The following is a 23,965-nucleotide window of genomic DNA, read 5'->3' as shown; positions in this document are numbered from 1 at the left end:
AAAAATAGACAATAAACAATGCCTTCAAAACCTACCTCATTTTTCCGTAACTTCTAAAAAATTTTTAAAACTTAGTGTCACTGATAACCTCATCATACTCATACGTCATATTAATACTTTTTTGCATTTTTTTATACTTTTTGTTGATACACCACTCATACTACATTATACTCTCTAACATACTAAAACACGCAACATACACAATAAACCTTATTCTATTAACCTCTCTTACCGATTCAATTCAACCAAAATTCGTTTTTATGGTCCTCTAATAACACAGCTGTCTACGTTTGAGTCGAAGGCATAATAAGAAAAAGCACGTTCACTCTCACAACCAACACAAACACCCGTCGAAATTATAAAATGCAAATCATTTGCAAGATAAAAAAAAATATATACATACATATATGTTTATATATATATATATTTATATATAAAGTAAGATGTTTGAGGATAAAATAATTATATCTATCAAGGATTGTCACTACATATTGGTGTATTTAATAATAAAGTATATTTGTGTTTATTGCAACTACACATTTTCAGATATTAGCTTCATATTACATTATAAATCATTTGTACATTATTACGTTTAAAAATATGAGATTTAATTAAAATAAATATGTATGATATTCACATTTGAACAGTGCATAAATGACGGAAATGGTGATTGTAATCAACTTTATAATTTATAAAGTGAAATAAGGATAAATTTACTTTCACACATATACAAATATGTAAATCAATTATCAGTTTTTTTATAATAAAACAATAAAAAATAATAGAGCATAGTCAAATTTAACTATGCTATGAATATAGAAAAAAAAATATAAGTTATGAATTATAATTGAATTAATTAAAACTATAGAATGAGTATTTAATCAAATTATTTGAAGAGGAAATTCATTATTTGATTAATTATAAACCGTAATTGCCAATTATTTTAAAGATAAAAAAATAAGTAACTTTTTTATGTAAGTAATACAAGATTAACATATACAATCATAATTTAATCGATCCCTGCAGAAAGGACTTCAGTCCAAGTAACGCAGTTCTGAGAAAATTGAAAAAATATATAATTAAAACTTCTTAGATTTTTTAATAAAATTTATTACTAATAATATATATAAATGTTATTGATTGAAACCTTCTCTGCCAGAACCAGTTAAATTATGTTTTAAATCATATTACACAAAACATACCATGATACTTATATCGGGATAAATTTATTTTATTAATTTTGTAAAAAGTACGTAAAACGAAACTGACACAAGAGACAGAATTTCTAACACAAAATACATAAATAACTATATTTCAAATAAATATAAGTCCCATTCAGATCGACGGTGTTAACAAATTTGAGCGGAAACAAAACCGCACAATAAATATAGAAATAAAATCAAGAGCCACCGTCGATCTGAAAGCTAACCCGTTCTCCTAGGGTAACGTTAATCATGGAGCGGCTTCTTCGGCGATTTCAGATATTTGCTCGTTCGCATCACTTGCACCGACTTCACTGGTATAAGGCACACATATGACCGATTGCACTGTAATATTCGTTTCCATTTCGACGCTTTCATTCTTGTCGGAATCACAACGTTTGCGGCTCTCGGCTATAGCGCTAGGCGCGCTCGGACTCTTGGAGTGATCGCCGCTGGTTCCTACTTCTGGAGCATCGCAAAGTACGGTCGACATTGTAGACTGGGTCAAGAAAGCACTCTCGGTCATGCTCGCGTCTTTGAGACAGCTTTTTAGCAGTTGATCAGATTTATTATGACTAGAATCTGAAAATAAAATAGTTAATATAATTGTTTTTTATACTACTACATGAAATTTAATTCAGCAAGACAACTAATTGATTGAAGCATGATTAGGATTCAATGGATGTGTTATTACATTCCTAAAAATCTTTATTAGCAATAATAGATACGTAAAAGTAGATTCAGAGCTTCTAACCGAAACTGAACTGAAAAAAAATATCAGTTTGGTACATGTTCCGGATTCCAATTGCGAATTCCGTATCTTTTCTTGAAATTAAAAGACCAGTTTTAGATGATCCAACTAAATGGATTAGCACATATGTTGAAAACTGTATTAAAATGCAAAGTCTAGTTCACCCTTGGCGAAAAGTAATTTAGATTATTATTTTGTAGAAAATAAATGGGTAAATTAAATTTTATTGTTGACACACTGTAACCAATAACAATTAACTTTAAGTAATTTTTACTAAATTTAGATCCAATGCAAAAGAATTACGATGTTTAAAAAAATTATTTGCAGATATTTTATATAGTGAATTATCTAATAGGGAAACATTGTTATTAGAAAGTGATAGTATACTGGGGAGCAGTTTATTTCGATCCGTGTTAAATTTCGACGTTTATGCATATATCTCTTCCTTACATTCAGGTACTTGTAAAAATACTTTATACGCTGTACTAATAAAACTATATCTCTTCCTTACATTCAGGTACTTGTAAAAATACTTTATACACTGTACTAATAAAGTATAAGCGTATAAAGTATTTGTACAAGTATCTGAATGTAAGGAACAGATATATACATAAACGTTGAAATTTTAAGTGGATCGAAATAAACTGCTCCCCAGTATACTCTAATATACTATCAATAAGACAACTTTGTATGAAAACCATTTAGTCCCATTTATTTCTTCATATTATTCATTCATTTACTATATTGTCGGTAAAAATATTTTTTAAAATACGGACGCCAAATCTTTCTTTTTTTGGAATACGTCTAGAAAATCATCATCTTTGATAGATAAATTTTTACACCAGGGACCAAAGCAGTTACGATTTTCTGAAAGAACCTTGTGAGAAAAGAGTGCGTAAAAAATTGTAAATCTGTTTATTTAAAAAGTGACATTTTTTTCTAAAAACTGATTTATGTGATTGAGACTAAATCCTATTTTAATTAATGCATATTTAATAATTATTTTAGAATATCTCAATGATTTTTATTTTCGAAAGATATCTCTTATATACTTAAGATTCTACTCATATTAAAAGTATAATAAATTAAATTTTAGCTATAAATATTCATGTAAATATTATAGAATACGTAAAAACTGCATAATAATTTTACGCCAGTAACACTACTTAGATTGATTCCTTACAATGAGCACTATTTTATTACCAATTCTGCTTTCAAGCAATATGGGGAATTTTCTTAAATCCAAAGGTTGATTTATGCTCCAATACCGATATTGCAACCTAACAGACGTTAACCAAATGCGTTACAACAGGGTCAACACAATCAACAACCAGAAACAATATTAGGAAATAAAATAGAATCAATGAACTGGATCATAGAAAAAAACACGGATAGTAGTATCTTTCTTGAAAACATATATCAGATAAAATTATCTACATACCAGTTTCCTTTGATGTCGATTCGCAGCAATAGAGAGCCTTTTTAAGTGTGTTTTCACTGGATTTTAAAGGCCTTACTTTAACACGATAGAAACATTGACCTATAGCTACTTGATATTTATTTGCTCTCTAAAAAAACATATCAATGAAATACTATCACAATATGCTAAACAATATAAACATAATAACAATATTCACCTTAACGACACTGCAATATTCTTTGCTCTCAACTTTACCGATTGCGTACAACCTTCGCTCCACTTCATCCTTTATGTGTAATTTGAGATCTAAAGGTCCTAGCGAATCGTTATGAAGAAGATATAAAGAACAAGATTCCTAAAAACAGAAACGTACATAAGTAATCGATTAAAATAAATTTCACTCAATATTTTAAAGTCGATACGTACTTGAAGGATCGTATAGTTACAATGTGCACCATCCCACAGCACCAAAACGATGTCATCTTTATTGCAAGAAGAGACGCTGAGCGTACGCGGAACAATACCTAAAGGAGTATGCCCCTTTGCCATTTTTCTTTTTATTTTATGATCAGTACTCGTAGAAACATCCAATTTGAGAGGAGAACTGTAACAAAGCAACCGACAATTCAATGATAATAATTCAACTTTAATAATAAACACATTATCAATAACTAACGGATTAAGCGCGCCGAGATTCTTTACTTTCTCTTCCAACATAATTTTTTCCGCCTGTAACGCATCTATCTTAGATTGAAGGTAAGGAATGTCGCTCGTCTCCGGATCGATCAATTGCTGAATTGTCTCCTTATATTTTTTGCATTCTTTCAATAAGACTGATTCTCTATCGCGCGACTGATCTAATTGCCTATCCTTTTCTTCGACTATCCGCTTCATAGCGTCCTTCAGATACAACTGTTTCTCGAACTCATATTTACTACGCATTTTAACCAACTCGTCGTTGAGCCGTGCGTTCCACTCTTCGTCGCAGACTTTCAAGGCGAGCTTAACAGTTTCTTCTTTCTTCTCCTCCATATCTACCTGTGTCTGCAAAAGAATCGCATTATGATTCTGGATTTCGATCATATCAGTTCTTTCGATCTTCTCGAGACTCGACTCAGACGGAGAGCGGTCCATGCTTGTTAATGTGACTAATCGGAAACGGGAACGTAGCGACTCGACTTCGGCTTTATTTTCCATTGTAAGCTTATCCTGCAAGTCCTTCAGCGCCTTTTGTTTGGAGACTTCCGCTTCTTCTAACTTTTTATTCTGTTCGGATATGAAATTTTCGTATTGCATGATCTTCTGCTGCAGTTCAGACATATCTAATTTCCACTTATCGACGATCTCAACAGATTCTTTCTTATTTTTCAAAATATTCTCTTCTAGCACCAGAATTTTTTCATCTTTACCAATCAGCGTCTGTTTGATATCATTCATTTCTAGCTCGTGATCGACTGTCAATCGCTGTAATACTTCTCGCTCTCTGATCGAGTTCTCTTGTATATATTTCTCCCAAGCTTTAATAACTTTACTGCACTGATCGTCGACTCCGACTTTATGATCGCAAACTTCACTTTTTAATTTATTTAAATCGTTTCTTAGTAGGCTAATTGTTTGTGAACTAATTTCGCATATACTAGAAATACTCTCTTTCAAATGATCCGCCTCGTTTCTCTTGCACTCCATGTTATCCTGAAACGACAAACTCATCAATGATGCAATCTACAACAATCGGCATGCACGATTAATACATATTATATTACGAAACCAAAACTGTACAGTATAAACTATGGATAATAAGGAACAGGAATGAAAACAATTTAAAAGATCAGGCCACCAAATAAAATATGAAAGAAGCACATAAGCACAGTATCGTCATATCATTGCAAATACATTTATATAAGCATCAAATTACTACCAAAATAAAAAGGTAATAAACACAAAACAGATTGCAAAATAAAAATACGTATATATACTGTAGATGCGATAAATTCCTTAGATCCACAGTGCCAATATAATTTCTAAAAAAGTTCTTTAGCAAAATATTTAGTTTAAACATTGTGCCAAAACTAAATACTGTATATGTATTTATATTCATTTACATCGGGCTCGGCAAAATTTGCAAAATAATGCAGTCAATGAAGCCATATGGCTATATACCCACATGCGCTGCTGTAAGACACTCGCTTTAATTGAATGCGATCCATGCCATTACTGACAATGAGCATATTAAATATATTTGATTATCATAATTCAAATAAAAGATGTCATTTTTTAATCCAGTGTAGGGCAAAAGTAGTACTTAATATGTACAACATTTTTTTTATGTCAATATTAAAACAAATGTTTTTATATTGATATATCTGGAGAATTTTATGACATAGATTGGTGAATGACTTAAAAAGCATGCCAATTTTTTTCAAATCGATGTGTTACTTTAAAAGTGCAAATAAATTGTGAATAGACTAGATACATAATTATATTTGATTGTAATGGTAGTAAATTGTGAATAGACTAGATACATAATTATATTTGATTGAAAAGTGCGAACAATCCATTTCCTAGAGGTTACTATGATGCTGGTAAAATAATAACTATAAAAGCCTAGACGGTTATGTATGTGGGTATTATTGGTCCACTCAAGAGTACATACACCAAGTCAACGTATTTTTAAATGAACATCAATACAGAATGGAAAATTTTATGTATGTAGTATATTAATATTAATTTTAATTTTATCAGTTAGGTTTGAACAACTTTACAATTGATTCAACCTAACTGTTGATTATAAAATATTAATATAACATACATGTTGATTGTAGTTATATTCGAGTGCTTAAATCCCTGAATTCACCAAGTGAATTACCACAGTACAAACTAACCCTAAAGATTGGTAGCCCTATAATGGTGCTGAAAAATAGATCCAACAAAAAGACATTGAGCACATGTAATTGAGAAAACATTTGAAAGCAAGAATGCGTTTATTCCCAGAATCTCATTGAACTATAGCGATATATTTTTGCTTTAAACGACTTATTTGCCATAACAATAAATAAATCACAAGGAGAATCGCTTAATGTAACAGGAATTTATTGAGATGAATGCTTTTCTCATGGACAAATTTATGCCGAAATGAAGAAATGACTAACGGAGAATTAAAAAATTGTTACATAATTGGAAAATATTATTCATAAAATTACATTTATATTTATCTTAATTGTTTTGTTCAATGACGAGGATTGCAAGTGTTTTCAACTTAATCAAAAATTAACTTTCATTTACATTCTAACATCTCACATTTCAGTGTGATAATATATTTATGGTATCACCTTTGCCCGACACTGAGTTAAAGATTTATATAAAATAATAAAAAAAAAACAGTTCAGTTCAACGATAGTTCTCAAACATTGCTCGAAACGCATCTGACCGTTTCCAAATATACTTTTATAGCAAGCACCATACAGTTTGCAATGTGCAGCGAGCAGCAGTGGAACGAGCAGGGCAACGGTGGCTACCTGCAGCAGAGAAACGAGTGTCTGAGAGTCCAGCGGCGAGGCTGAGCAGCCCCATTCTAGACTCACTGGTGGGGACTCTTCAATATAAAACTCAGCAGGCTCAAAATCTGCTCGATGGCCCGGGGGCCCGGTGGGCGAGGACGGGGAGGGAGGCCGCGGCGACATCGCGGCCGGCGACGACAGGGATGGTGACAAGAGACAGTCGCACTCGGTGTGAGGCGACGCCGCCTCGGGGATGGGGGCCAGGGGTAGGGGCGTCGGAGCACGGGCTCGCGGCGGTTTGGCGGGGGGCTGACGTGATTGAGTTCGCACCTCCGTTATGGTCGTTGCATCGGTTCTTATCGGGGCGGCAGGGAGCTGCATTACCCCACCGCCCCTCTCTATTGGGCTCTGTCCCACTTTTTCAAACTCTTCCGTGTCGGTTTCCGATTCGAACCCGCTGAAAAATTTACATATATCCAAGTTATAATATAACAATATTCGACGTGCATTTTAATCAAATTAATTTACCGATCAACTCCAGCTTCTTTCGTGGTAGTTTTTTCTTCGGTTGACTGCTTTCCAGTCGGTTTAAGGCCAGGTCTGGAAATTAAAATAATAATCAGAATATCTGTTTATGAATGTAGATTAACTGCTTAAGGACGACACCCACATATGTGTAGGATTTCGCTTGGTGTTACACTGGGAGTCGCATATGAGCATATTTTTCATATGAACCATATTTTTCTTTTGCTTTTAGTTATATATTTAGTAATATATTATAGTAATATTTTATTATTCTAAAGCATATTTTGTTTTATTTTTCATAATTTAAAACCATCCAGCATCAAATTATGTATTATAAATCATTAGTTCTATTGTTCAATTTTATTATTATTATATTATAAAAAAAAACAGAAACGATTTAACAGGAAATTCATAAAAACGAATTCTTTGCGTAATTATGCAAGGTAAGATTTGTTGCAGTTATTCATGGGGTGTTCACTGTTCTGACCAATGCTCGTTCGTTCGCATCTAATGTGTCCAACGGTAATGCACAAAACAATTTGTTTTATGGAAAAAATATTTTATATATTCGTCATTTAATCTGTTCTCTTTAAAAATTTGTTTTTTCGAGTAATGTTCAGAATTTTTTTTTTTGTTGTATATTTATTATTTACCTAAAAAAAGAGATGAAAATAATCAGTTTTTGGAATAACTTTTGAAAAATATTTCAGGCATAAAGTAGTTAAAACGCTAATGAATCATAATGGATTCTGGACTGTTAACCGCTTTGATGGACATTAATTCTCGGAATCAAATGCTCACACAGATCATATATTTGGAAATATTTTATAAAATAAAGTGATTTCAAGCAGTTATTTGACATATTATCCTTGAACTATTCAACACACATACACAACATACAGCTAAATAGAACAACAGAAGCATTCAATATGTTTTAAAAAGCGCCCCACTAATATAGCCAAGACTGCATATGCAGAAATGTAGAGCAAATAAGCACACATAAGACACATTTTTGGATGCATATATTCTCAATATATTTTTAACTCTTACCTAATTTGAAAAAAGTGTATAATTGGAGACATGTCATAAGGTGGTATTTCCGGTGTGAGGTGTGGTAAGCAATTTGTTAAAGTTTCTACGTCGCTCTGCGTCAAACGGGGTAAATCTGCATCGAAGACTTTGGGCGCTTGGGTGCCGTACGGCGGAGGAATATCGTTTGTACCGGGGAAAAGATCGCCGAGAAAGTGACCGGAGAATAACGTGTGAAATACTCGTCTCCGTTTCACTTCTTCGTTGTGAATAGTTAACAAGTGTCGAGCTAATTCAGACGCCCACTGAAAATAATAGAAAGAGATCAGTATCTTTGTGTGGATTAAAAAATAGTTTTTCATTAGTAATATTTACGGAAAGGAACGCTTGTGAAAATGTTCGTCTTCGGACAATCTCATGAACGGCAGTGCAAAACAAACGCGGGGCTCGGTGCAGTTGCTCGATCACGACCAAGTGCCGTTTTAATCTAGATAAAGATCTGTGGTAGAACATCAGCTTGCTGTCTGTTTCGAACATTCTATTTTCTACGTATACAATCCATCTGGAAATAATACATATAAAAAATGATTTTTAGCTACATTACTAAAATGATAGATAGAATATTAAGCGTACTGCAAACGATGACATAAATTAGCGGCTAATTCGGCTTTGGCATTGATGCACCGTCGTCGAATATCGCGAAGTTTTTCATGGTTACGTAGCATGTTTTGCATTTGTTTTGCTAACGACTCACAGAGTACCCTCAAAATTGACATATCACCAATAGTAGCTGCATTTTGTTGCTTCTATAAAGATAAAATGTAATATAGAATCAAGAATTGATGACATTTAGTAAATCTAAGAGTAATCACCATAAAAGCATTTGCTAGATCTTTCTGTTCCTGTTCTACGCGTCTAGCATCACACATAAGTTTTTCAAGTCCGCTAAGTCTTTCTTCCAAGCCATTTATGTGCTTCATATTAATTTGATTGGCACTACTTAATGCTTCATTTATATCGGCTCTCAAGTTCGTCATAACATTAGTATCAAACTGAAATCAAATATTATTTAAAATAAACCGATAAGAATATCTATAATACATTTACAAGATCATAAAAATAACTAACTAATTCCATTGCTTTTTGGCAATACTCTGCAATATGCTTCAAAGATTCCTGATTCTCTTTAATGTTTATCCAATGAAGTAAAGTGAGCGCTTCTTTGGTGTTTTGAGATTTCATTCGTCTAAACTGACTCTTTTTTAATAAATCTACGTTCTCCTTTTCACCATCACCCTCCGAATTTGTACTGCCGCTAACTAAGTAACAAAGATTTAAATTATTATATTTATGATTCAATAACTGTATTGAATTGAAAGACACACTATTTACCTCTATTACTCTCGCCGGATGTAGCGGTATTATGATCACTAGTAACTTCCCCTTCTTCGCTGAGTGCTTCGTTGTCATCATAACACTCGCTATCTCCGTGTAGCTCGTCAAACGCAGTGAAGGGGTGAGAAACTGCATTCAGACGCAGGGCAGGCAATATAGGGATACTTGCTAATATTTCTAAGTCATCGTTGAATCTAAAACCATGTTTATATATTATATATAATGCTGGAAGTGCTATAAAAAAATTATAGTAAATACCTTCTTAAAAATTCTACATATTCATTTTTTTTATTCAGTTGATCCCTAAATTTCTTTTCAAAATTTTCGGCTCTCTCTTGAAAGTCCTTTGTAACATCTTCCATATTCGCAACAACAGCTGCCCATCCCTGTTGAGTTAAAAATATTATTAATAATCTATATTATAATTCTTAATGTTAGTTATTCTATTTGTCAGTCCCTCTAATATAGATTGGCGTAAATTTCGTTCTATTAACGAATCGATGAAATATAATTTTTCTATTCAAGATACAACACATTTATATTATCAATTGACTAGATTAGGGGTCAGCAACCTGCGGCTCATTTTGTTTTTTTTCTGCAGCAGTAATAATATACGGCACAGTTGCAAAATATTTAAATAATAATTTTTATATAAATTTATTCGTTAAATCACATTTAAATTTCGTTAAGGACGTTATGTAGAGATGCTGTGCTAGGGATATTTTTTTAATTTATGTGTATAAGTTGATATTTTCATGATAGGAACATAAATATTCGGATAAAGAAATTGGTATTTATGGTAGATCTTACACTATATCTGAATAATCTTAATTTGAGGCTGCAGTGTAAAGATAAATTACTGGTTGATATATAATCTGAAATTAGGGCTTTTGAATCCAAACTACGTTTGTTGAAGAAGCATATAATGAAGAAAATTGATATCAGTTTATGTGTTGTAAATCTGTAGCTGCAAATGGTTGGCACATAAAAGACGACCTTTTTTGAGGATTTTCGTAAAAGAGAAAATTAAATAAAAATATTTTTGAACCCCTTTAATATTGATATTGACGATGTACCACATCAACTACAAATGAAAATTTTAGTTACAAAATAATGAAATGTTGAAAAATAAATTTGCGTAGGAAAATATCTGTTTTATCGAAGCTTATTACAAAAAATTGAGAAGATTTAGAAGAAGCATTTTCTGCAATGGGTTTTAAAAGAAAGAATAAATTTTCTTCCGTACTAGCATTCATATAGAAAAATCAATGAAAGAAAAACAGCCACAAAATTCACATTAGACAAAGAACATTAAACATATTGTTACGTGGGCCTATGTGAGGCCGTTACATCAGAGCCTTGAGAAATGAAAACACGCGAATTATGTTTACACGGCGTCCATTACTGAGGAGCGATAGCGCTGCACCTCCGAGAGTGGCGACCGATGCTGCCGATCTGCGCGGGAGTCACGACGAAGGCGCCAGGGCCCGCGCATGCGCATCTCAATATTCACCCCTCAGATTGCAACAATATTCTTTCATAAATAATTTTTAATGTTTTTTTTTTATTTAAAATATTTCCTTCGATCTCGTGCATGCTTAAATATTTTTGTATTTTTAAACATACATATGTATATAATAAATACTATTATATTGATTTATTTTTTATACTCCATATGCCGCGAGTCCCAAACCGTAGGTCTTTCGAAAATGATTTTTTGTGGTAAAGTAAGTAAGTAAAAAAATTTAAATAAATTTTTTTACTTACTGGATTTTGAGATATAGTTATTTTTACGTGTGACTAATTATCAACATTGATAATCCAAAAAAAATGCTTGGGCAGCAAACTACTCCCCAGTGTGCGCAGCGCAAAGGCGGATAAAGGTTAAAGGATTTTTATACTTCGTGACTAATTTTCTTGTGCAAAATTAATGGTTATTGGGGTGTTTTTACTTCACAGCTAATTCTATTAAGCAAAATTAGCAGTTTTCGAAGGGTAATTCTAAAAATTTTCAGTGTGCAACTGGCTAATTTTGTTGTGTAAAATTAATGATTATCAAGGTAATTATTATTAATCTGCGATTAATTTACTTGAGCATAATTAGTGGCTTTTAACCCTCTGAACAGTATCGCTGTACATGATCGAAGTTTTGAGGTACTGAAGAAATAATGAATAAAAAACATTATACAATTATACACCAATGTTACGCAATAGGTGGGACCGACGAAGAGTCACGTAAGTCAGGGTACATCTTTGTATATAAATACATATACATTTTGATTAACTGGGGCCAAGCATTAATAAAAATACTGGTTTAAAAGAAAAATATTTTATAAAATTTTAGTTCTTTATACATATTAATACAAAATATTAAAAAATAAATGAGCTAATTAAAAAAAATACTTCGATGGCTTCATAAAATCTAACAAACTCATCTGAAGGCACAATGCCTTCTTTTTTAAAATTAATATATTAAAGAAAATATTTCAAATTAACTCGCTCACAGGTGTATATTAACAAATGTGTATAAATTAACTCAATTCTCAAAGGGTTAATGGGAAAATCTTAAAAAAATTCGCTGCGTGGCTGTTTTTATTTGAGTGAGTTAATTTGACGTATTTTTCCATAATTATTTCTGTTGATATTTATTTATTATTAGGTTACGTTAAATTTATTAACTTTACAAGACTGAAAAGGTTGTTAACCCCTGAACTAGATAATGAACGAAGAATAAACTATTAGTTATCCATACATTTTCTGAATTCGAGTCAGATATTACTGAAATTAACTCTTACGGATGGTAACCCTATTATGCTGCTAAAGAATCTGTATCCAATAATTCTGGGTAACTTTACAGTCGGAGTCAGCGGCTACCGACTATTGTTTGAAGGTGGGGGAATTTTGTACTATTTCGTAATTAATAAAACTATTTTCATTCATCAAAACATCACACATTTTTATATTGACATCTTCAAAAATAAAGAAGTTGTTGAAAAAAAGACAATAAGTTAAATGCAATACATATTTAAATTTAATTTTGACGTAAAGCCAAAAAATTGGCTATCGTTTTAGCCCAATTATTTGGCTTCTTGTCGGTAATGTGTTATATTCTATTTTATATATTTTTGTTTGTGGTATGCCGCAGAATTCTGGGAAGAGCTTTGGTGTGCCGTGTGTGAGAAAGGTTACGGAGTATCGATATAAAACACTTGTATGTATTGGCAGATAAAAATATTTTAACAAAAAACATTAAATAAAGGGTGCAATTTAACAGGAAATTATTTTAAGAGATATGTGCATTAAAATAAATACTTTGTTCCATAAAACGAATTATTTGTGCATTTGGAATTTGATTCGTTGCAGTTATTTATAAGGTTCACTGTTCTAACTAATGCTCGTTCGCTCGCACCTAATCTGTACAACAGTAATGCATAAACAATTCGTTTTATAGAACGATTATTTTATACATTGCTCATTTATATTGTCTTCTTAAATAAATAGTGACATTTGAGAAAGTATTTAGAGAAGTCTGGCATACAACATTTTTCATCAGAATAAATATTTTTGAGTTTCAAACATAATTCATACCTGCTGCTGCAGATGTTGATCGTGAACCAGCTTTTCGCACGAATGTATGTTTTCGCGGGCCTGATCCCATAACGCTTGCGCCGTCTGCGTATACGATACCACCGTAGAATAACTAGGCGCCATGTTCAGACATTTCTCCACCTGATCTTTGAAATCGATTTCTAAAACAAATAAAAACCGTTAATTTTGAGCATGTTTTTAAAAATGAAAGCCGCTTACTAACCAAAGCCATAGTCCATGTTAGACTTTGGAGGTTCGTTGGATTCAATGATCGTTTTGCTAAACATGTAAATGGGGTTAGTGTCCGTGCCGGCGCTATAATAGCACACTTTAGCGTCATGCCTGAGCACTTCCCCACCGCTGACAAGCAACACTTGCTTGTTGACGGGAATCTTGCATTCATGCTCGATTCTTAACTTTAGGGACACCACGCTGAAAAACAAAAGTCAATATAAGTATCGCATGGGAGAACGTTAAAGAGACTCTATAGTTACGTTTTACCTCTCTAAAGCGTAGTTCATATCGAACGTCATCATGGTACCGGTGTCCACGTGAAATATATAAAGCATTTTGGCAAATTTATGCGCTACAAATTATAATAAATAAATGCACACTTATATATCACTTGAAGATATATATTTGGTTTGTTTCTTCTCTCTTATTCTCCAATTTTATTATCTGTGGAAAAGAAAAATTAACATTTATTAAGGAAGAATGAGGCAATAAAATATTTAGATAAGACTGATAAGGCACACAACATAAATAACGAGAGTAAAAATGATCCCTATATATGTGGCTCAGGGGTATTGCAAGTCACATTTGAAAAAATCTTTGATATACATATATTTACAGTAATATATGTATCTAGATACCAAAATGTAGACTTGCGAAGATGTACCTCTGAATCACAGATCTATTAAAGGAAACTCGGCAAAGTATAAATCAGATTAAACATGTGTAAATAAAGACCAAACTTAAGAATTTTTAATGTCAATCTTCAATGATTCACCATACAAAGATATGAATTATAGTTGTATAGAGGCAATATGATTTTATGATTGCAAACGAAAAAGTAGTCAAATATCAAATAATAAAAAACTATGCTGAACTTGAACTTTTCTTGGCAGTAGTTGTTGGCAGTGCTCTGATAAGATAGGAAGTTTCTCGGTATGACTTAAGTTCATTTGGAAATTTCTAGATGTAGATTTATTGAAACCTTACGGAGCAAAAGAAATCTGGCAGATGTTTCTTAAAATATATTAATGTACAAATTAACTAGGACTTATAACAAGCATATTGTATTTCCATTGGAAAATTGTAGATAAAGAACCGTTAATGAATCTATACATATTTCTTACAAACACAAGTTATTTTAGGGTTTTTAATTCTTATGGAATGCGTAAAAAAACATACATATATTCTCGCTTTTTTAAACAGTCACACAATAAGAATTTCAGACTCTCAAAGCAGTCTCGCATCTTGCCGTAAAGATATTCATGAAATTTGGTGCAATTGAGACACTTTATTTCATGACCAATCAGAAAATATTCGATTCATCTGAAATAAGTATTCAGGATCACATATATAAGCAATTCTACAGTGGAGATTTTGGCTACATGAAGTTTCTATTCTGCATCGAGAAAAAACGATTACTAAAAATATGGACACTAGTTGTTATAATATAATAAATAGAGCAGCTTGACATTGAAGGTTAATATATCATTTGGAAATAGATTGAAATTTAAAGATTAAATGTATAAATCAGATAATTTATTTTGGACTATGATTAGTTCGGTCCTCAATAATTTAATAGCAATGTTTTAGAAATGAAATACTTCACAGCTAAGATACAATGATATTATGAAACTATGGACTGAATAGCAAATTAAAAATGTGTATGAGCGAAATCATAAATTTTGGCTGTAGTATCGAGGTATGGTATACAGTTCCTTGCCAAATAAATAAGACTAAAAATCATATATTATTGAGAAGCAATTGATCTATTTTTATATTATACATGAAGTTTATTATTACAACGTCCATTTCGCATTGATAACTTTAAGTCAAAACGTTACAGAGTACATTTGGTCTTTTTAAAACATAGAGCAATTGATACAATAATATTATTAATGTAATTATTGGAAATACGCGCTTCATTAGCAGATACATCTGTTTAATTTAATCACATCTCAATCTAAATTATTTACAGATCTTTTCCACCTCTTTATAGTGTTCTTTTTTCAACCACAAAACATATACAATTCTATGGTAAATTAAGAAATAACTTGGTAAAGCCTCACATTATCCGATACTTCCATAAAAACAAGCAAAGAAGATGTTCACTGTAGTTCAATGAGTAGGATACAAAAAGTATTCATAACATAACGAAAGATTAGATGAGGAAAAAGGCTTTGCAAATAATAACACAATTTTTAAATGTTGCTAAAAACAGTTCTTCACATCCACGCGTTGATTTTATTTTAACATTTATTTATCTTTATGCGAAATGCAGTTTAGATGAAGTAGTAATAATCATAAACTGCACTACAGACTATGTGAAGATAATAGTATATACATGTTTACTGTTTCATACTGAAATTAGACAGATGTTGCACGGAGTAGTCTGTGTCAGATTGTTTGAACTATGAGAAGAACTTGCCATATTCTTGCACAATGAAAAATCAGATTGAATCTAATTGACTATTTGGTGCATATATTCACAAAATTGAATATCTTTCTTTTTCCGTTTGGGGTAAAAATACATATTTTCACCACAATATTTATTACAAATATTGGACTCATTATCAACTTGCGAACAATCACAATAAACTTATAAAAACAATAACAGTCATTTAATTAATTATTTCTTCAATAATTGTATTATTAATGAGAAAGCAGAAATCGTCAATACACCACCGCCTTGAGCGTTCGAAATAATACATGGTCATTATTAGAACAAACGCAGACATAATAAATAGAAGTGCGTGGAAGGATAATCATATTTATGACAAACTAATGTGTTTGATTTAGTGTTAATAATAAGCTGCATTGATCTAAGTCGCTAAAGACTAAAATCTTTTGGGAAAAGCTTCACTATTGACTTTTTAGATTCGTATATAAGCCATAGTTTTAGATAAACAAAAAATAAACCTGTCTGTTGTGTCAAGTAAACAGGTCATTGTTGGTATTATTTTGAAGCTCTATATGTTTCAATATATAAAAAAAAACAATTAAAATTTAAAAATACTAAAGATATACTAAATCTCCAAAAATTAATTGAAATCAGTAGTACAAGATCTACTGTTTAGGCAGGAAAGTGATTTGTTTTTGAGGACCGTTACTGCCATGAAGCATGGGATTTCTACAATCTGAACATAAAACCAGTGGCTTTCGTCTAACAATTACCATAAAAAAAATCTTATTTGTGTTTAGTGGGATATTTTGAGAGTAATTTATTATGAATTATTGAAACCAGGTATGCCCAGAGGTGTTAAAATAGCAATGTAGCAACCATCATAAGTCAACGGATATTAATTAATATATAAATTAATATATTTATCTACTTGTATCACCACGGGCTTTTGAGACAAGCCACCAAGGGGATGCACTTAACCACTTCCTGGTCACAGTACTTTTTTAACCGTTTGAATGCGTATCGTCGATATTTCGACGAACGAATATCTATCATAAATTGCGTGTCGTCGATATATCGACGATATGACGTCGATATATCGACGTATTGAAAAAAAAAAAAAAAAGTGGTATTCAACATCTTCGGGAGGATGATATTGAATGCATATATTTTGCATTCAATAAATAGCAACAACAAAACTACCAGATTGCAGTTTACCTCAGCCATAATAGAAGCACTCGAAGAAGAGTGGATGGCGAAAAAAAAATCTTCAGATACACCATCCATTTCAACAAAAATTTTTGGTCTTGAAAAACTTCCGGGGACTAAATTGCGCTGCTGCGTCGTATGCAGCAATAAAGGCTGCAACGGACTAAAGCGTTCTTCTTTGATTTGTGCGGGTTGCAAGAAGGGTTTGCACAAGGTTTGCTTCGACAAACATATTTGTGGACGGAAGTAATTCTATTTTTTCAACATTTGATTGTATTTTTTTCTTGGTTTTGTTTTTATTTAGTGCTAATGTATATTTTTATATCATAATGCTAAGTTTCCTGAACAAATAAAAAAAATAATTAATAAAATATCTCAATATTTGACCAAGTTATGATTTTTTTTTTAGCATCCCAATTTTTCATTTTTTTCCCCTGTTTTTTAACACGCAATTTTAGTACATATTATGAAAAAAGGCCCAGCACTCAAACGGTTAAGCACTGGATTTACAGGTACAAACCCGTCACTTTTACGGGTGTCATTAAAAAAATATATATAGTGACCAGATTTAAAGGTATATAGTGACCAGATCTGAAAATAAAACTACTGCTAATATATTTACATTGTTCAAATATAAAAAGACGTGAAAAAAATCCAGAAAAAATACTGTCTGATACAAATCAAATGCAGCCGTTATAAAATATTAAAAAATATTTGTATAAAATTATTTTTTAACAAAAAAATATTATAATTTTTTTGAGAAATTTGCTGATTTTTGAATGAGAATTCACAAAATACAAATTCCGAGTTAACTCGGGTATGACCGGGAAGGGGTTAAGGGATCATAAATCATAACCATGCTTTTCTGTGCAATCGTCGATTTATTATCTCATTATTTGCTGCAAATATTTATATTCCTTTTCGTGTTAAATTTAAATAAGAACTTATTTGTTTGTAGTGAAGAAATGTTTGTTAATTATAAAAAACCCAACTGTAATTGTTTCTCTGAAATAAAAAAACAAATATTTGAAGATAGTTCAGTCTTCACACTTCAAGTACAAATTCAAACTAGTATTTTGGTTACTAAAGTGTGAGTCTTTAGGCCTCCAGAAACTGCCGCTTAGAAGCTTGTCTCACAAACGCATGGACTCAACAGTAAGAGGCCTTAAAACCTTCCAATAAAAACGATCAGTTTTGATAAATAACCTGAAATTCTAATACATGGCAAAGAAGTTTGCATCATCAGCCATATCTTGCACCTCTGGTTTATCATATTTTAAAATCATTAGAGCATTTACTTTGGACTGAAATTTTTCATCAATTGAACATGTTAAAATTGACTTGTGGAATATCACCAGTTTAACAAGACAGTGAATGAACAATTACCTAATTTATAGAAATAATATTTTGCATTTTATATTCATCGTAAAAAAGTAATTTATTTTGGGTTTACCAAACAGTGTGAAAATGAATAGCACCCTGTGGATGCAATGTGGTTTGATGTAAGCATACGGAACGCATTAAATGAATTTTTAGTAAATAGAAAAGCAACAGAACCAAGAACATCAAAGAAAACTGATATTAAAAATCTTTTTTTTGAATACAAGCTTTGTATATTGTTTAAAAACCAAATTGAGAATTAAAATAAAACAGACTAAAATGTGAGGTTTTAAATATACAAACAACCGTCATTATTGATTTAAAAATCGTTATTTTTAACTCTTTCATAAAATTGTTTTTAAGTAATTCGCTATATTCGCGAAATCTTAAATGTTTTGACAAAGTGTGACTTTTAAGGGACTAGAAAATACTCGCGGTTACTAACGTGGTGCTCGCTCACACATAAAGTAACGGGCATCCAAATAGCACGTCCACAATTTACCGTGTTGAGGGGATCTACTGTATATATGTCAACGATAGATAATTTTCTAATAAAATTCAAGTCGAATTTCTCTCACTCTTAGGGAGTCATGTTCGAAAGGAAATTATTTGTAGAGTTAAAATATTGAAATACTTTTTTTCTTCAATGACAAGTTTAATACGATTGAAGAAAGCTTTATAGATTTCATAGCGACTAAAGAAAAAAGAGCAGTTCAACCAATGAAATTATCGATATATTAGAAAAAGATAAACTACAATAGATTTTTCAAACATCAGAGGTCAAGGATATAACAATGGGGTGAATATGTCTGGTGTTTACAATGGAGTACAAGCCATAATTAATCAGAAAAATGAACAAGAAATGTATGTTCCATGTGTGGCTCACAGCCTTAATTTGGTTTGTAAAAATGCTGTTTTTTCAAATTCTAGAATGATTACATTATCGGATTTTTTCAGAGAATCTATACGTTTCTGGGAATTCTAGATGGGATAAATTAATGTCTGTAAGAAAAACAACTTTAAAAGGTTATACACACACACACAATGGGCCTCAAGAGCAAATTCCACCAAGGAATTGAATCAGTGAATACCATTAGTTTATAACGTGGTAATGGATTCAGAAAATGAGCAATCCTTATATGTCGAAATTAAAAGCCTATTGAAACAAAATAAATAAGATTTTGTGTACACTGCATTTGATAGAGTAAACAAAGTTTGTAGTAAAAAACGATAATTATAATTAAAGTTTCACGTTTAATACAAGGATTATCCAATTCCTTGCAACAGATGAGACCGTATGAGAAAATATTTTTTTCTCTAGTGAGAGAAAGAGATGGAATTGTATACAGCATTTGAAAACAAACGATGTAAAATTTTCAAATTAAATGAACGATCTCAACAATCTATTATTTACGACGATAAGTTTTTATTGACTATAGAATTGAAAGGTGTGATAGATATATTAATAACACAACTTAGATGGAGATATGAAAAACTGTATAAAATTTAATCATATTTCGAATTTTTAACTTTAATTTATATAAAGTAGTTTGTTTTTGCCTCCAAATATCCAATAATAATACTAATGAACAATTTTCACAAATAATAATATTTTCAAAGATCAGGCAATGCCATTAATTCCAGACTTCAAGACAGTTACGGGATTATATATAATAAGAATAATGCACTATTACAATCTAATAGTCATATCCGAATTTGGATATTGCGTTAAAGATAATTTTAACATTGCCGGTCACTGTAGCCTCTGATGATAGAGGCTTCAGTAGATTAATTTATAAAAAGTTATTTAAAATCGTCACATGCTCAGGAAAAATTATCGAATATGTAGTGATTTTACAAAACATGATTTTAATAAAATAATTGATGAATTTGCTTGAACAATATTACGAAAAATAAAACTTTAAAGGCAAAGAGTATATGACATTATTTTGTTTCTTTTGTAATCTTATGATTTATTAAAGTGAAAAATATTGACTAAATTGGCGATATTATTAACAAAGGTCGACTATATGGGTTTGATTTTCAGTGCAAAATTAGATCACCTAAGGCCTTCGAGACGCTAACCTAAAAATTCTGCACTGTCGCAGAACTCCTGGACGCTTACGAAGATCATAGTCTCCAAGAGCAACTATTTGAATAGCTGATGAGTTGGTGAACTTCATCGAGGAACTACGGGTAGCTTTTAAACTATTAGGCGTCTCACGTAATTATAAATACGATTGCACTAAAAAAATACTTTGAAAATACGGATAAAGAAAACATCATGGAACACGATTAAAAAAACATTAACCAATCGAGATATGAGTATAATGATATAATAGCATTATGAAAAATTCGCACTGATATTAAAAAATCAAACATATAAAATGAACAGTTGGGACTATCCTTGATATCTTGATATCACATGGGCCCGATTCCCGACACTTCTGCCTCCCAAAAGCCGAAAATGCAATCACTTTGAAATTTGACATATTATGAAATGATCGCTGACATGACTCAGACAAAATGTAAGTATAAGAAAAGGCATCGGCGAACGGTGTAGCGGGGCGGGGGGGGGGGGAAGGAAGGGCGGAGGCCTACGTTGCGCGAGGACGCATCGAAGACGTCCGACGGAGCTTTGTGCGCTTCCGATCTGGAACGTCATTGCCGTCCTTCGACGCGCACTTGTCAAAGTTGTGCGCATGCGCGCGCGCTCACGCACACAAGCGCGATGCACGCGTGCGGCGCGTGCGTGTACGGTACCGCACGTGCTGCGCGCACGCACACAAGCGACACTCGGCTGCGATTGGTCGACGACGCGGCCAGCTTTGGACCAAAACACAGCGGAGAAACAAAGGCGGAAACGGGAGGACGCGAGACGCGAAACGCACTTTGACGAGCGGCGACTGCGATCGATCGCGCAGACCGAGGAGGCGAATGGCAAGGTAAAACTTCACGTCGAAGACGACAAGCGGAGAGACTCACTGGAGGCCGCCGTCGCGGCGAGCGGCCGCCGTCAGCTGCGGCCGTCCTTTGTTGTGCGCCCAAGGAGGGGCGCGGCGGGGAGGGGTACGCAGAGCGACGGTGGCGCTGCCGAGCGGCGAAAGCGCGACAACTAACCTCTCTGAACGAAACACCCTCGCCCTAGCCCTCGCCCTCATCACGTGATTCGATCTCCACTGCCGCCAACTTGACGGCGCCCTTAATTATTCTATATTTTTTTTATCTCATTCGAATCGACGTGATTTTAGGCGCCCTTTGTTCGCGACGTTGCCAAACAAACGCACCAAGTCTTTCGAGTCTTCAAATTGTTTTCAGTATATGTACTTAGAATGCGGCAGGGATATTCAACTTATAATTATTTGTACTTAATTAAGGTAACCAGACGTCTTCCTCAAAAGATTTGTAATAAATAAATACTCCCGCAGCAATTTGTCTTCAAACAAAAATTCCGAAATGACCTTTTTATTTTTAGTGCTCTCCTTTAATATTTTCAAAATATGGTCACCTTATTTCTATTATTAATGAAATACAACACATTTATTATAATTGTTTTATACTCAAATATGAGTTATTTCAAAGAAAATTTAAAGAAAACGGTCTGGAATCTATCCCGAAAATATTATTTTAAATATTTAATTTCAGTGAAATAATGTCGGAATACATTTTTACTAGTGAAAATATAATTTATCTGGCAGGTGCTAATATAATTATATGATTTTAACTTTTCCATACATCTTATATATAATTGTTCTTAGTAATAAATACATTAACATACTTATCATTATTTATTTACATGCGATGTATAAATGTGAATGTGTATTTTTGGAAAAGTTATATTTTCACTAGTGAAGTCCAAATACATTTTCACCATATATTACTAATATTGAAAATATAATTTAATTGACAGGCGATAGTGAAATTATATGCTGCTCTAAATTGTCTATGAAACATAATTTCAGAGTTGCGAAACGTTTTTATGACGATGAACTCAAGTTCTTCCCGAATATATATGACAAATTTCCAAGAATAGTGGAAGGCTTGGAACTCTGATCCAGACGCTTCGACGCGACGGAACAAAGCAGTGCAGCGGCTGAAAGCCAACCCCCTATCGAGCGGAGGCGTATGGTCGTAAGAAGGTTGCCGACCTTTGAAAAACTTTTATTTACATTATTTATAATTCGCCTTCTTGTTTTCGTCTACCTCTTTGCATATAAATAATTCCATTTATCAACTGGTTTACTTAAATAAACTCAACAGATCTACAAAAATATTTAAAATAGGTCGTTCTGTTATAAATAGAAATCCAAGGATTTTTAATGTTTCTGTTTTTTATATTTAGATTTAAGAGGTAGATTTTGCATGTAATAAAAATTAAAATAATAATAGCTGTTATCTATTCATATATACAAATTTCAATGCTAATAGATAATAAGAAACTTTAAAAGACTAAATAGTCGCAAGAATCAAATAGATTTTGTTGTACAAATGAGTGTCGTTTTTTTAATTTTTGAGATTTTCATTTTTATCTATATTTTATTTATTAAAAAACTACAATTTTTTAATTAGTCGCTTATTTATTACACTGGATAATGAACTAAGTTGAGATATTTACTAGTATAATTTCTTAGAAAAAATATTGTGTTTACAATATATCTCAAACATATTTATTTACATGCGATGTACAAATGTTACAGTGAATGGGTAATTTTTAGAAAAGTTATATTTTCACTAGTAAAGTCCAAATATATTTTCACTAGTAGATATATATTTCTACTAGCGAAAATATAATTTAACTGATATTATGCTGCTCTAAAATGTCTATGAAACTCAATTTGACAATTGCGAGGTTTTTGAGCACAAATCGTAAGTCGAAAAAAGTTCATAAAACAGGTTCTACTGATGAAAGTATTTTTGAACTCAGTTTTGTATTTCATGAAACATTTGATCACTCAAATATGTCATTATTATGTATAATATTTTATTTAAATATATGTACTATGTTTTATTGCAAATTTATTAATAAACTTATTTTCAGAAATTAGTTTTGTGCTCTTCACGGTCAAAGAAAATCCACTGAAACTTCCAAAAATGGTAACCTATGACACTATACAATATTTCGAAAAGAGCTCTCAAACATTTCTATCGAAATAACATGTCTTAACATGTTATTTCTTTCACAATGCATATATTATACCACCGTTTTTCCATATTGGGTAGATAAATAATATTTATAGTGATGTTTAAAACATGAGAAATGTATAATTAAACTTACCGTATTATACTGTAAATTGAGTACAAGTTCCCTCGTAGAAAAAAAAACACATTATCTTGCAC

General features: G+C 32.1%; 1 protein-coding gene and 1 long non-coding RNA gene across 6 annotated transcripts; one reads left to right on the top strand and one right to left on the bottom strand.

Annotated features, from left to right (window-relative positions):
- Window positions 1-1,225: 1,225 nt before the first annotated feature.
- Atg17 (autophagy-related 17) lies at window positions 1,226-21,666 on the bottom strand. Of its 5 annotated transcripts, none has more exons than XM_088195177.1 (18): window positions 21,230-21,666; window positions 13,909-14,085; window positions 13,631-13,839; window positions 13,408-13,568; window positions 10,078-10,205; window positions 9,817-10,013; window positions 9,553-9,743; window positions 9,297-9,476; window positions 9,058-9,230; window positions 8,800-8,986; window positions 8,446-8,729; window positions 7,399-7,470; window positions 7,201-7,327; window positions 4,050-5,065; window positions 3,800-3,977; window positions 3,591-3,728; window positions 3,395-3,521; window positions 1,226-1,784 (listed from the first exon to the last, which is right to left on the bottom strand). In XM_088195177.1, the coding sequence occupies exons 2-18, from the start codon at window positions 13,974-13,976 to the stop codon at window positions 1,453-1,455; spliced, it is 3,768 nt and encodes a 1,255-aa protein (XP_088051303.1). In that variant the 5' UTR covers window positions 13,977-14,085; window positions 21,230-21,666; the 3' UTR covers window positions 1,226-1,452. The 5 variants fall into 5 exon arrangements, with proteins under 5 accessions (XP_088051303.1, XP_088051302.1, XP_088051301.1 ...); XM_088195176.1 differs by having other exon boundaries at window positions 21,520-21,666; XM_088195175.1 differs by having other exon boundaries at window positions 21,614-21,666.
- LOC148230371 (uncharacterized) lies at window positions 21,435-23,117 on the top strand. The gene is made up of 2 exons (XR_015811073.1): window positions 21,435-21,573; window positions 22,591-23,117. It is a non-coding gene; the product is annotated as an uncharacterized LOC148230371 (long non-coding RNA).
- The last annotated feature ends 848 nt before the right edge of the window (window positions 23,118-23,965 follow it).

The sequence above is a fragment of the Plectrocnemia conspersa genome, unplaced genomic scaffold (genome assembly GCF_051122295.1).
Source record: "Plectrocnemia conspersa isolate PC_06_02 unplaced genomic scaffold, ASM5112229v1 ptg000010l, whole genome shotgun sequence".
Taxonomy (NCBI): domain Eukaryota; kingdom Metazoa; phylum Arthropoda; class Insecta; order Trichoptera; family Polycentropodidae; genus Plectrocnemia; species Plectrocnemia conspersa.
The sequence above is the reverse complement of the archived record's forward strand: the minus strand, read 5'-3'. Positions and strand labels throughout refer to the sequence as shown.

Coding starts and splice junctions, on each gene's coding strand:
- Atg17 (XM_088195177.1), bottom strand. CDS start 13,976: ATGCTTTATATATTTCACGTGGACACCGGTACCATGATGACGTTCGAT. Junction 13,840..13,908: donor ATGAACTACGCTTTAGAGAG/GTAAAACGTAAC, acceptor TTTGTTTTTCAG/CGTGGTGTCCCTAAAGTTAA. Junction 7,328..7,398: donor AAAGAAGCTGGAGTTGATCG/GTAAATTAATTT, acceptor TAAATTTTTCAG/CGGGTTCGAATCGGAAACCG.